The sequence below is a fragment of the Pseudorasbora parva genome, chromosome 4 (assembly GCF_024679245.1).
Source record: "Pseudorasbora parva isolate DD20220531a chromosome 4, ASM2467924v1, whole genome shotgun sequence".
NCBI lineage: Eukaryota > Metazoa > Chordata > Actinopteri > Cypriniformes > Gobionidae > Pseudorasbora > Pseudorasbora parva.
The window spans coordinates 36,547,217-36,559,750 of NC_090175.1; the positions used below are offsets into that span (position 1 = coordinate 36,547,217).

A 12,534-nucleotide genomic window follows, 5' to 3' on the forward strand; every position below is an offset into this window, starting at 1 on the left:
TGATTTACTCACTCTCAAGTCATCCTAGGTGTATGACATTCTTCTTTCAGACCAATACAATGTGAGATATATTAATACATGTCCTGGCTCTTCCAAGCTTTATAATGGAAGTGAAAGGGAAGTCCATAAAAGTGCATGTATCCATCCTTCATAAATGCAATCCACATGACTCTGGGGGGGTTAAAAAATAAAGAAGCGCAGTTATGCGTTTGTGGCAGAAAAATATCCATATTTAAAACTTTATAAACTAAAATAATTAGCTTCCGGCAGACCACCGTAAACATCGATTTACAGGGAAAGAGTGACCATTGAACCCTTGACACATATGTACTGACGAACGCAGAAGCAGAGGATAGAGCAAAACAAAACACTGATCATTAATTAGAGTCCAGAACAAGAATTTTTAAAAAGAAATGCGGATTTCAGTATAAGAGAAGAGGGACTTGAATTTGTTGCCCAGCCCTGTCCGTGTGAGGCCTCAAAGCTTGCGATGCTCCTACATCAAGTGGGGTTACTCTTTTGCCGTAGGTCGACTCGTGGACGGGTGTCCACCAGAAGCTAGTTATTTTAGTTTATAAAGTTTTAATTATGGATATTTTTCTTACACGAACACATCACTTTGCTTCAGAAGGCCTTAATTAACCGCCCAGAGCATGTGTGGAGCACTTTTATGATGGATACATGCACTTTTATGGACTTCAAAACAGAACTAACCAGAACTACTGCCATTATAAAGCTTGGAAGAGCCAGGACATTCGTTTTGAGTATTTTCATCTGAAAGAAAAACGTCATATACACCTAGGATGACTTGAGGGCGAGTAAAATCATTTTTGGGTGAACTATCCCTTTAAATTTAAATAATAACTCTTAGTCTAAATCTAAATCTGTAGAAATGCTTTCACCCCACTTCATTTTAGGTTCTCCGGTGTTATTCTGTTTGACTGGACTTATTACATTTTGACATGTAAAATTCTGCCACTAGGTAAATAAAATGTTTTTTTAACCTATAGTAATCTTGCACCATCAAAGATACTAGTTCGATTTATTTCGAAGTTGCATTCAAATCAACTTGCCACAGCAACCTGAAGGCCCAACATAAATGGCAATGATGCTTCTTCTCAAATACACACAATCTGTCCTTTGTATATCTTTCCATCCGTTTTAATTAACCTCTCTATTCCTCTGTTCTCCCAGATCAGCATCTTGGACTCCAAAAGAGGAATGAATGTTGGAATTTTCCTCAAACAGTTTAAGAAGTAAGTTTCTAAGCGTCATCATGTGTAAAGCTTTTATGCATGTGCTCCAGCACAGAAATAGGATCTGGTGGTCAAGGGAAACCCGATGCTCTTGTGTGAAGATCAATAGCTTTCAGGTTCTGATTGATACTTGAGAGTTCACATGAGGATGCTGTATACATTCAGTGAGAGAACTCCATATAAAGAAAGACACAAGGTATGTTGTCATTACTCAACAAACTAGACAAGAATAAAAGCTTAAAACAAGATAAGTTTACGTCAGACCTGTTGCAAGGTGAAATGGGCAGTTGAAGGTGGATGTGTCCTGTGTAAACAGGGTTTTTGTTTATTTTTAAACAGGTATTTCAACATCCTCAAAGACTATAAATGATTATGAAAAAGACAATGTTTTCATGTGTAATCAGATTATATTGTAGTTTGTGTTTGTCTGTGATGTTTGTGTGTATTATGTGTATGTGAGTGGTCATGTACTGTTGGGTGAGTCAAGTCACTCATGCAGGAGGCGAGATTACAACTAGTCTCAGACTTTCAGCATCCATTTATCATGTAAAGATGCATACGTTAAAGAAGACGCAATATAATAATCATGTTTTGATGGATGGATGGATGGATGGATGGATGGATGGATGGATGGATGGATGGATGGATGGATGGATGGTTGGTTGGTTGGTTGGTTGGTTATTATGCACCCAAAATACCTGCACTGTATAAATAAATACATAACTCACATAAGTTGTATTTCTGCCAAAAATTGATTTGTCTGTTTGTTTTTCTGTTTTTCTCCCTCAGGCCCAGTCATGAAATAGTAGAAGACATCCGCCTGGGGAACATTAAGCAGTATGGAACTGAACCGCTGAAAGAACTGCTCAAACTACTACCAGAAGCAGAAGAGGTGAGAACTCTGGCTACATTCACTGTCAATTTTTGGGATCAACAACCCCATTTACTTACATATGCAAGTCTTGAAAACAGCAATGAACAGTAGCACCTTGAATACTGCCTGTATGAAGGGGCGATGGGATTGACCCGTATTCTCTTACCAGTAACCATAGTGACAGTGATCATAATAATAGCAAAGATGGCAACATCCACAAAACTGAAAAGTCTCATTACTTTTAAAACCATACAAGTCAACTGGAGACACAAGTTCATTTGTCAAATCTTCATAAACCGACAGCAGATTCACTTTTGAGTGCAAGATTATGGCTAATGCAATCTATATTAAAAAGAAAAAGCATTTCCTTGTACTATTAATCCAATCTACCGATAAATGAAAAATGGTTCAAATACATTGTAAATTCCTAGTACAAACGCTTTGTGTTTGCTCTGGTATTTGAATGTGAATTTAAATCTCTTATCTTCACAAGGTGAAGAGATTGAGGGAATTCAAGGGAGACCCAAATAAGCTGACGCTGGCTGATTCTTTCATGTTCCTGCTGATTCAAGTGCCACGGTAAGACATGCACAAGATCTGTATTATCGATGAGATACAAAAATACATTTTCACAATACCTCCTAGACACATCATGTAAATAAGGCAAATCAGCTATGATTGTGTGTTCACTTGTAAAGCTTTGAAGTGCGTATTGAGGCTATGGTACTTCAGGAAGAGTTCCTCCCGTCCTGTGCAGTCATGAGTCGTGATATTAACATTGTGCGCCAGGCTACAGAAGGTAAGAACAATCTAGACTACTCTTTGGAGGTTCTGAAGTTGTGTCATTTTTACTTTAATCTGAAGCAATAATTGTATTTCTTCAGCCAAGTAGGGAGAACATTTTGAGGGGATATTCATTCTTATTTTGACCTGTTGGACATAGGTTATGGGACTTTGGATGCAATGTCATTTTTGAATGCTCTAATGCTCTCTCTCTTATGCACAAACTCACCAACCATATTATAATTTGATGCATCATTCTACTACTTTCAAAAGGTCTGCTGTCAAGTGTGGACGTATAAACAATATATAGCAGTATAATGAGTTGCATTTTGCTGAGTCATTTTCTATCACTCAATTGTGCCACACAACGTGACACGTGACGTGCAAAATGTCAGTGGTTGACAACATTTCAATTAACCGATCAGATTTGAGAGACAAGTTTACAGTTTATGTCAAGTTTAGGCTTACAACCAGGGTTAGGTGCTTCTACATCAGTGTTATTCACCTATAATTTCCCTCTGGTTTTATGGATAACTTATGGGTAGGGTTAGGTTTATGAATAGGGATATGGTTAGGATAAAATTTTCCTAAACTTTTGTTTTAGCCTTCTCAGAAACCAATGGTTAATGATCTGTCTACACTTATAGTACTTAAACATAAAGTTCCCTTTCGGGGAACTCGAGCTGCGTCGAAACGCTGTGAGAACGCCTCTGCGTTAATGCGTCGTGAAGCGCCTGTAGAACCATTCCATCGGAAAAAAGATTGATCGTCGGCATGATGACGTCATCAACCGGAAGCTATAAAGCATCCGTGAAAACAAACAGGAACTAGCTTCTGAGCCTTCAGCAAGCGATCTGTGTGAACCTGTCTGTCTATTTGGTGTTTCTGTCTGTCTATTACAAGAGTTTTTCCACCCTTTTGTTAAATATTCCACATATATTAACAAAAAAAGAGAAAATAAAATAGATAGAGAATGGCGAGCGATAGCAGCAATTTCAGGAAGTGTGTTCATCCCTGCCCACGCTACATCACGGGTGGGGATACTCTTCGAGGAGGGTGCCTCGGCTCGTGTTCCCCGCGGCTCTGTTGGATGTTGCAGAGGGGTTAGAGACGGGCGCTGCCTTATCTCTGCCCTCACCTGCACCATCCAGCGGCTCTTCTCGGGGCATGGAAGCACGCATGGTGGTTTCTTCCCCCCCGAGAGAGTCGCCGGTGCTTCAACTGTCCAGCTCTGAGGAGGTGGACGCTGAAAGCATCGAGACTGAAGACTCGCCACTTCAGTCCCCTGCATGCGAGAAGCTCATTGAGGTGACGCGAGCGGTGGCCAGGCTTAACATCGACTGGCCAACCGAGAGATATGAGGCAGGAAGAAAACGTACAAGTAAATTAGACGAGAGATTCCTGCCTTCTCGCGCCTCAGAGCCTCAGCGACGGGGCTTGCCGTTCTTTCACGACTTGCACACTGAGGTGGCAAGGTCGTGGAAGAGACCGGCATCATATCGTGTTTTCAGCCCACAGACTTCGGTCTATAGTAACATCGCTGGGCTGAAACAGTATGGTTATGGGGCGATGCCAAAGGTTGAGGAGACGCTCGCGAGCCATCTCTCGCCTTCCTCGGCATCATCCCTTAAAGCCCCGTCTTTTCCCACCAAACCTTTAAAGACAACGTCGGCGCTGGTGGGCAAAGCGTACTCGGCAGCGGGTCAGGCGGCTGCATGGCTGCACACGATGGCAATCGTGCAGGCATACCAGGCTGACCTGCTGAGGGATCTGGACAGTAGTGATGTCGTGGGGGGAGATATAATCAAAGAGTTGCGTTCGTCAGCTGATCTAGCTCTCCGGGCCACCAAGGAGACGGCCAGATGTGTGGGCCGCTCTATGGCAGCCCTGGTGGCCACGGAGAGGCATCTCTGGTTGAACCCCACAGACATCAAGGAGAGGGAGAAAGCCTTTCTACTTGATGCGCCGCTTTCTCCTGGAGGCCTCTTCGGTGACGCAGTCCATACTGTCACCGAGAGGTTCCAGGAGTCTAAAAAGCAAGCTGCGGCGCTCAAGCAGTTCCTCCCTCTCCGGGTCCAGGTCCCTGGGGCTGCTGCTGACATCAAGCAGCCCAAGCCGAGTACGAGCGCCTCGCACAGGGCAAAGCAGAAACAGAGCGTCGCCACCCGAACTCCCCCTCAGCGCAGGGACGAGGGGTGGCGCTCTCAGACCTCTGATCTGAGGACAGTCCTGATCGCCAAGAAGGCCTCATCAAAGCGTTCCTGACGCCAGAAGCGTCAGGACGCTGAGGGTGATTCCCCCCGTAGGGAAACGGTGTTTACCCCTGCCAACGGTACCCGTTTCCCTGCGGCACCCTCTGGGGGCCGCGCTGCCAACCCCGCCGTAATGCCGGGGCGCAGTCGGTCTCCGCGGGCCACCCGAGGGTGGTCCGCGCCCCCTTCGGGGGGCCCCCAAGCAGTCAAGTCAGTTGTTCCCTGCCGGTCCGCCACTTCAGGGCACTGTGCTTGTTGCTCAAAGTACACCAGAGGCCAGCCTCGAGAGGCTGGTTCCCTTAGTAGATTTTCTAGACGAGTGGAAACGTCTGTCGAACATATCTCGTTGGGTCCTGCAGATAATCGAAAGGGGGTACGCCATTCAATTCATAGGGCGGCCACCTCCTTTCAGCGGTGTCCTACCTACAGAGGTGGGCCCGGAGCAGGCTCTGGTAATGCCACAGGAAGTAGAGACACTCCTGCAAAAAGGGGCTATAGAAAGGGTTCCCCCTCCCAGCAGGGAGTCTGGGTTTTACAGCCGTTACTTCATCGTGCCGAAGAAGGATGGGGGCTTACGCCCGATATTAGATCTGCGTCTATTAAATCGCTCAGTGGCCAAGCTCAAGTTCAAGATGCTCACACTCAGACAGATTGTGTCGCAGATCAAACTGGAGGATTGGTTTGTCACCATAGACCTCAAAGATGCGTATTTTCATGTCTCCATCCTTCCACATCACAGAAAGTTCCTCAGGTTTGCCTTCGGGGGAGAGGCATAACAATATCGAGTACTTCCTTTCGGTCTAGCACTGTCACCCCGCACATTCACCAGGTGTGTGGATGCAGCTCTGGCGCCGTTGCGTCTGCAGGGCATCCGCATACTGAATTATATCGACGACTGGCTGATTCTAGCGAATACAGAGCAGATGGCGGTTCAGCATCGAGATGCTGTTCTCGCGCATATGTCGAAGTTGGGGTTGAGGCTGAACGCCAAGAAGAGTGTGCTTTCTCTGGCTCAGAGAACCACTTTTCTAGGTGTGAACTGGGATTCGGTAATTATGCGGGCGCAATTATCGCCAACACGCATAGCATCGATCCTGGCAGCAGTCAAAGAACAGAAGCTAGGCCGGGCCGTCACTGTGAAACAGTTCCAGAAACTGTTAGGTCTCATGGCAGCAGCGTCCAACGTAATACCTCTTGGCCTACTGTACATGAGGCCACTGCAGTGGTGGCTCAAAACAAAGGGATTCTCCCCGAGGGGAAATCCGCTCCGCACGATCACAGTCACGCGGCGATGCCTACGTGCTCTGGTCATGTGGAAAAACCCTGGGTTTCTATCTCAGGGTCCCGTGTTAGGGGCTCATGTTCGTCGCGTAACGCTAACGACAGATGCCTCTCTCATGGGCTGGGGGGCGACCATGAGTGGTCGCTCATCCCAGGGTCTATGGCAGGAACATCAGCGGCACTGGCACATAAATCGGCTAGAGATGCTCACAGTGTTTCTTGCATTGAAACAGTTCCTGCCCGACCTCAGGGGCCACCATGTGTTAGTCAGGTCAGACAACACATCGGTGGTCGCCTATATAAATCACCAGGGGGGTCTGAGGTCCCGTCCGCTGGACAAATTGGCGCATCGGATCCTCCTGTGGGCCCAAGGGAAATTGCTGTCAATCAGGGCAGTATATATCCCGGGGGTCCTGAATCAGGAAGCAGACAGCCTGTCGAGGCAGGGGCCGAGGCCCGGGGAATGGAGACTCCACCCAGAGGTGGTGGAGCTCCTATGGAAGGTTTATGGGAAGGCAGAAATAGACCTATTTGCTTCGGCGGAGAATTCCCACTGCCCGCAGTGGTTTTCTCTGTCCCATCCAGCCCCGCTGGGGTTGGATGCCATGGTACAGGAGTGGCCGAGGCTACCCCTGTACGCCTTCCCCCCGATTGTCTTGCTTCCAGGAGTTCTGGAGAGGGTACGCTGGGACGGGGCCCAAGTACTTCTAGTGGCTCCGTACTGGCCGACCAGAGTATGGTTTTCGGACCTGATATCTCTCCTGTAAGGCTCTCCGATGGAGATTCCGACCAGGAGGGATCTACTCTCTCAGGTGGGCGGGAGATTCCTGCATCCACGCCCGGAGATGTGGAAACTATGGGCCTGGCCTCTGAGGGGGCTAGGCTCATAGAGGAAGGTCTCTCGGCCGAGGTCTTAGAGACCATCCTTCACTCCAGAGCTCCGTCCACGAGGAAGCTGTACGCTCTGAAATGGAAACTTTTCTCAGCATGGTGCAGAGAACGCCAGTGGGACCCAGTTAACTGCCCGGTTGGTACAGTGTTGGAGTTTCTGCAGGCAAGGTTCTCGGCAGGGTTGACCCCCTCCACAATAAAGGTGTACGTGGCGGCCTTGGGTGCCTTCCACGTCCCTTTGGGTGGAGTGTCTTTGGGAAGACACCCTCTGATTACACGCTTCCTCCGTGGTACTTTAAGGTTGAGGCCGGCTATGCACTCGAGGGTCCCAGCATGGGACTTGGCCATTGTTTTGAGGGGCTTGTCCGGGCCGCCGTTCGAACCCTTAGAGGAGGTTTCGGACAAGTTCCTCACCCTAAAAACTATCTTTCTTTTGGCCATCTCGTCTCTCAAAAGAATAGGAGATATTCAGTCCCTGTCAGTAGGGCCCTCATGTCTAGAGTTTGCGCCGGGGATGGTGAAGGCCTTTCTACATCCCAGGCCGGCTTACGTCCCCAAGGTTCCTACGAGCCCACGGGGCCCCATTACTTTCCAAGCCTTCTGTCCTCCTCCTTTCACGACGTCAGACCAGGAAAGATTAAATCTGCTGTGCCCTGTTAGGGCGTTGGATACATATGTCCACAGAGCTGCCCTGTAGAGAAAGACTGATCAGTTATTTGTCTGTTTCGGACCCCCTAAGAAGGGGGCCCCAATATCTAAGCAGAGAATGAGCAAGTGGGTGGTCGAGGCCATCTCACTTGCTTACGAGGCGGCCGGGCAGCCGTCTCCACTGGCTGTCCGGGCGCATTCTACCAGGGGTATGGCTGCTTCTAAAGCACTTTTGTCGGAGGCTTTCCTCCATGATATTTGCAATGCGGCCGGCTGGTCGTCTCCGCTAACCTTCGTCAGGTTCTACGAACTAGACCTGGCATCTACTGTTGGGGCGCAGGTACTCTCGTAACCGTGTGCGCTTCGGCTTCACACATACGAGACACTTGGTCCTATGGCGATGTGGGTATAAGCGTTCTCACAGCGTTTCGACGCAGCTCGAGTTCCCCGAAAGGGAACGTCTCGGTTACGTATGTAACCCTAGTTCCCTGAGGGAATGAGACGCTGCGTCGCTCTGCCATACTCCCGGCGTGTCCGTGATCACTTACTTCAGGCTTTATCAGAAGTTAGTTCCTGTTTGTTTTCACGGACGCTTTATAGCTTCCGGTCAATGACGTCATCACGCCGACGATCGATCTTTTTTCCGATGGAATGGTTCTACAGGCGCTTCACGACGCATTAACGCAGAGGCGTTCTCACAGCGTTTCGACGCAGCGTCTCGTTCCAGGGAACTAGGGTTACATACGTAACCGAGACGTTATGCCACTACATTATTACATTACTTATAATAATCCTGCATTAATCCTTAACTAATCATTTGCAGTCAGCACTTTTTTTTTATTTAAATGTAGCATTGAGTCTTTAGATTTCAATTTCTTAGACGGTAGACAGTAGAAAGGATAGTAACAGCATTTAGAGTGTTGTGTAATTGAACAAATGGGCTGTGGTTATTCAGTTTTTATTGATTATTCCTCAGAACTAATGACTTGTGAAGAGCTCCATGCCATTCTACACTTAGTTCTCCAAGCAGGAAATATCATGAATGCAGTAAGTCTCTCTCTGTCTTCAACCTTTTTTTTCAGTTTATTGTCTTCCCAGTGTTTCCCATCCTTTGCCCTTCATCTGTTCCTTTTTTGTGGACATTTCCCCCTAGTCCTCTTTTCACTGTGCTCTTTCCTTTCAACTATTCCTCTCCAAAACATTCCCTGACATTTTTAAATCAGGAAGGGTTGTTGGCTTTTACAGCATTGACCAGACATTGATTGATGTTATCTGTGTGTTCATAGGGTGGCTATGCAGGCAATGCTGTGGGCTTCAAACTGTCCTCGCTTCTCTCTCTGGCTGACACGAAGGCCAACAAGCCTGGCATGAACCTGCTTCATTTTGTGGCACTAGTGAGTAGGACAGAACCATGTCCACCATAGCTTTCTTCTGATTTACTGAACAAAAAAGTTTGTAAATATGTTAGGAAACCAGCCATGCTAATACAAACACATTTTGTTAAACTAATTTGATTTGTATTTTTCTTTAACTTTTCTCACAAAGGAAGCACAGAAAAAGGATGAGGCCCTTTTGAAGTTCCCAGAGAAGCTAACACATGTTCAGAGTGCAGCCAGGTAACAGCAATATTAGTTTCTCAAAACTTCTCCCATAAATAATCATTTAATTTCTTTTATGAAACTTTTAGAACATCTCAAATTGAATTTTAGTAATCCTGTCTTGACTAATGGTAAAAACCTGATTCCAAGTTGGGTCAAATTGTGAATAAAAAAGAATGCAATAATTTACAATTCTCATAAACTTATATTTTATTCACAATGGAATATAGATAACATATTAAATGTTGAAAGTGAAATGTCATGCCAAATATTGTCTCATTTTTGATTTCATGGGAGCTACACATTCCAAAAAAGTTGGGACAGGTAGTAATAAGAGGCTGGAAAAGTTATATATACATATAAGGAACAGCTGGGGGACCAATTTGCAACTCTTCAGTCCCCAGACATTTGCAGACAGTTATAAAAAGAAGAGGGGATGCCACACAGTAGTAAACATGGCCTTGATTCCAGGAAATTTAAAATCAACTTATTAGTCCCTTAAAATTATACATTTTCTCAGTTAAAACATTTGATATGTCATCTATGTTGTATTCTGAATAAAATATTGAAATGTGAAACTTCCACATCATTGAAAACATTTTTTATTCACAATTTGTACTGTGTCCCAACTTTTTTGGAATCGGGTTTGTATAATCTTGTAAAGGTCTGGCTATAAGACTACTACTACTAGTCCTAATACTTTTAACTTTTTCTTAGAAATGTAGTCTTTTTTAACTTGAAATTTGCAACAGGTCTCACCTTTCTATGACCCCTTGCTCAATCTTTCTTTGGCTGTTTTATTTTTATTATTGTAGAATTTCAGTAGAAAATATAGAAGGAGAGTTTTCCTCTCTCTATGTAAAAACACGTTCCTTGGAAGAGAAGATTCAGGATGACGATGAGCTGCAAAAGCTGCTGGATCAATTTTTGCAGGTAAATGAATCATTCCCCCCAATAAGAATACTTTATATAAAAGTATGTTTTGTGTGTTTTGTACTGAAGGTTAGGGTTTTTTGTATATTTATTAGTGCTGGGCAGTCAATTAATCACGATAAATTGCATCCAAAAAAAAAGTGTGTGTTTACATAATATATTATGTGCGTGACTGTGTATAATTATAATTTATATATAAATACACTCCTTGTATATATTTAATAAATATTTGCATGTATATACTCTATATATGTATATAATTTATCTTTTATATAAATATTAATATTTTACATATACATAAATATAACATATTTTTCTTAAATATATACATGCGTGTATGTATTTTTATATATACAGTGAGGAAAATTAGTATTTGAAAACCCTGCTATTTTGCAAGTTCTCCCATTTAGAAATCATGGAGGGGTCTGAAATTGTTATCATAGATACATGTCCACTGTGAGAGACATAATCTAAAAATCCAGAATCCAGAAATCACAATGTATGATTTTTTTACTATTTATTTGTATGATACAGCTGCAAATAAGTATTTGAACACCCTGAGAAAATCAATGTTAATATTTGGTACAGTAGCCTTTGTTTGCAATTACAGAGGTCAAACGTTTCCGGTAGTTTTTCACCAGGTTTGCACACCTTGCAGGACGGATTTTGGCCCACTCCTCCACACAGATCTTCTCTAGATCAGTCAGGTTTCTGGCCTGTCGCTGAGAAACACAGAGTTTGAGCTCCCTCCAAAGATTCTCTATTGGGTTTAGATCTGGAGACTGGCTAGGCCAAGCCAAAACCATGATATGCTTCTTACAGAGCCACTCCTTGGTTATCCTGACTGTGTGCTTCGCGTCATTGTCATGTTGGAAGACCCAGCCTCAACTCATCTTCAATGCTACATGGCCCTGGTCATCCTCTCCTTAATACAGTGCAGTGGCCCTGTGCAATGTGCAAAAAAAAAAAAACCAAAGCATGATGCTACCACCCACATGCTTCACATTAGGGATGGTGTTCTTAGGATGGTACTCATCATTCTTCTTCCTCCAAACACGTTTAGTGGAATTATGACCAAAAAGTTCTATTTTGGTCTTATCTGACCACATGACTTTCTCCCATGACACCTCTGGATCATCCAAATGGTTATTGGCAAACTTAAGACGGGCCTAAACATGTGCTAGTTTAAACAGGGGAACCTTCCGTGCCATGCATGATTTCAATGACGTCTTAGTGTATTACCAACAGTAACCTTGGAAACGGTGGTCCCAGCTCTTTTCAGGTCATTGACCAGCTCGTCTTATGTAGTTCTGGGCTGATTTCTCACCTTTCTTAGGATCATTGAGACCCCATGAGGTGAGATCTTGCATGGAGCCCCAGTCCGAGGGAGATTGACAGTCATGTTTAGCTTCATCCATTTTCTAATGATTGCTCGAACAGTAGACCTATTTTCACCAAGCTGCTTGGCAATAACCCTGTAGCCCATTTCAGCCTTGTGGAGGTTTTTGTCTATAGTGTCTTTGGACAGCTCTTTGGTCTTGGCCATGTTAGTAGTTGGATTCTTACTGACTGTATGGCGTGGACAGGTTTCTTTATGCAGCTAACAACCTCAAACAGGGGCATCTAATTTAGGATAATAAATGGAGTGGAGGTGGACATTTTAAAGGCAGACTAACAGGTCTGACATCTGAGACATCTGATAGACAGGTGTTCAAATACTTATTTGCTGCTGTATCATACAAATAAATAGTTAAAAAATCATATATTGTGATTTCTGGATTCTTTTTCTTTTTATAGATTATGTCTCTCACAGTGGACATGCACCTACAATGACAATTTCAGACCCCTCCATGATTTCCAAGTGGCAGAACTTGCCAAATGGCAGGATATTCAAATACTTATTTTCCTCACTGTACATAATAATTATACACAGCAAAAATGTTTATGTTTTTATGTTATGAATAATTATTTATATTGTCTTTATATTGTCATCTTGTTTTGCTATAATGGTTTGATTG

At 44.4% G+C, this 12,534-nt stretch overlaps 1 protein-coding gene across 1 annotated transcript in view; it reads left to right on the forward strand.

The window, feature by feature from the left end:
• The window catches only part of fhdc1 (FH2 domain containing 1), a 42,908-nt gene that overhangs the window by 25,517 nt on the left and 4,857 nt on the right, over positions 1-12,534 (forward strand). Inside the window, exons 3-10 of the mRNA XM_067441654.1 lie at positions 1,195-1,256; positions 2,046-2,148; positions 2,624-2,709; positions 2,829-2,929; positions 8,962-9,032; positions 9,272-9,379; positions 9,531-9,601; positions 10,399-10,516. Coding sequence (XP_067297755.1) covers positions 1,195-1,256; positions 2,046-2,148; positions 2,624-2,709; positions 2,829-2,929; positions 8,962-9,032; positions 9,272-9,379; positions 9,531-9,601; positions 10,399-10,516 — 720 coding nt within the window. The remainder of the gene's footprint in view (positions 1-1,194; positions 1,257-2,045; positions 2,149-2,623; positions 2,710-2,828; positions 2,930-8,961; positions 9,033-9,271; positions 9,380-9,530; positions 9,602-10,398; positions 10,517-12,534) is intronic.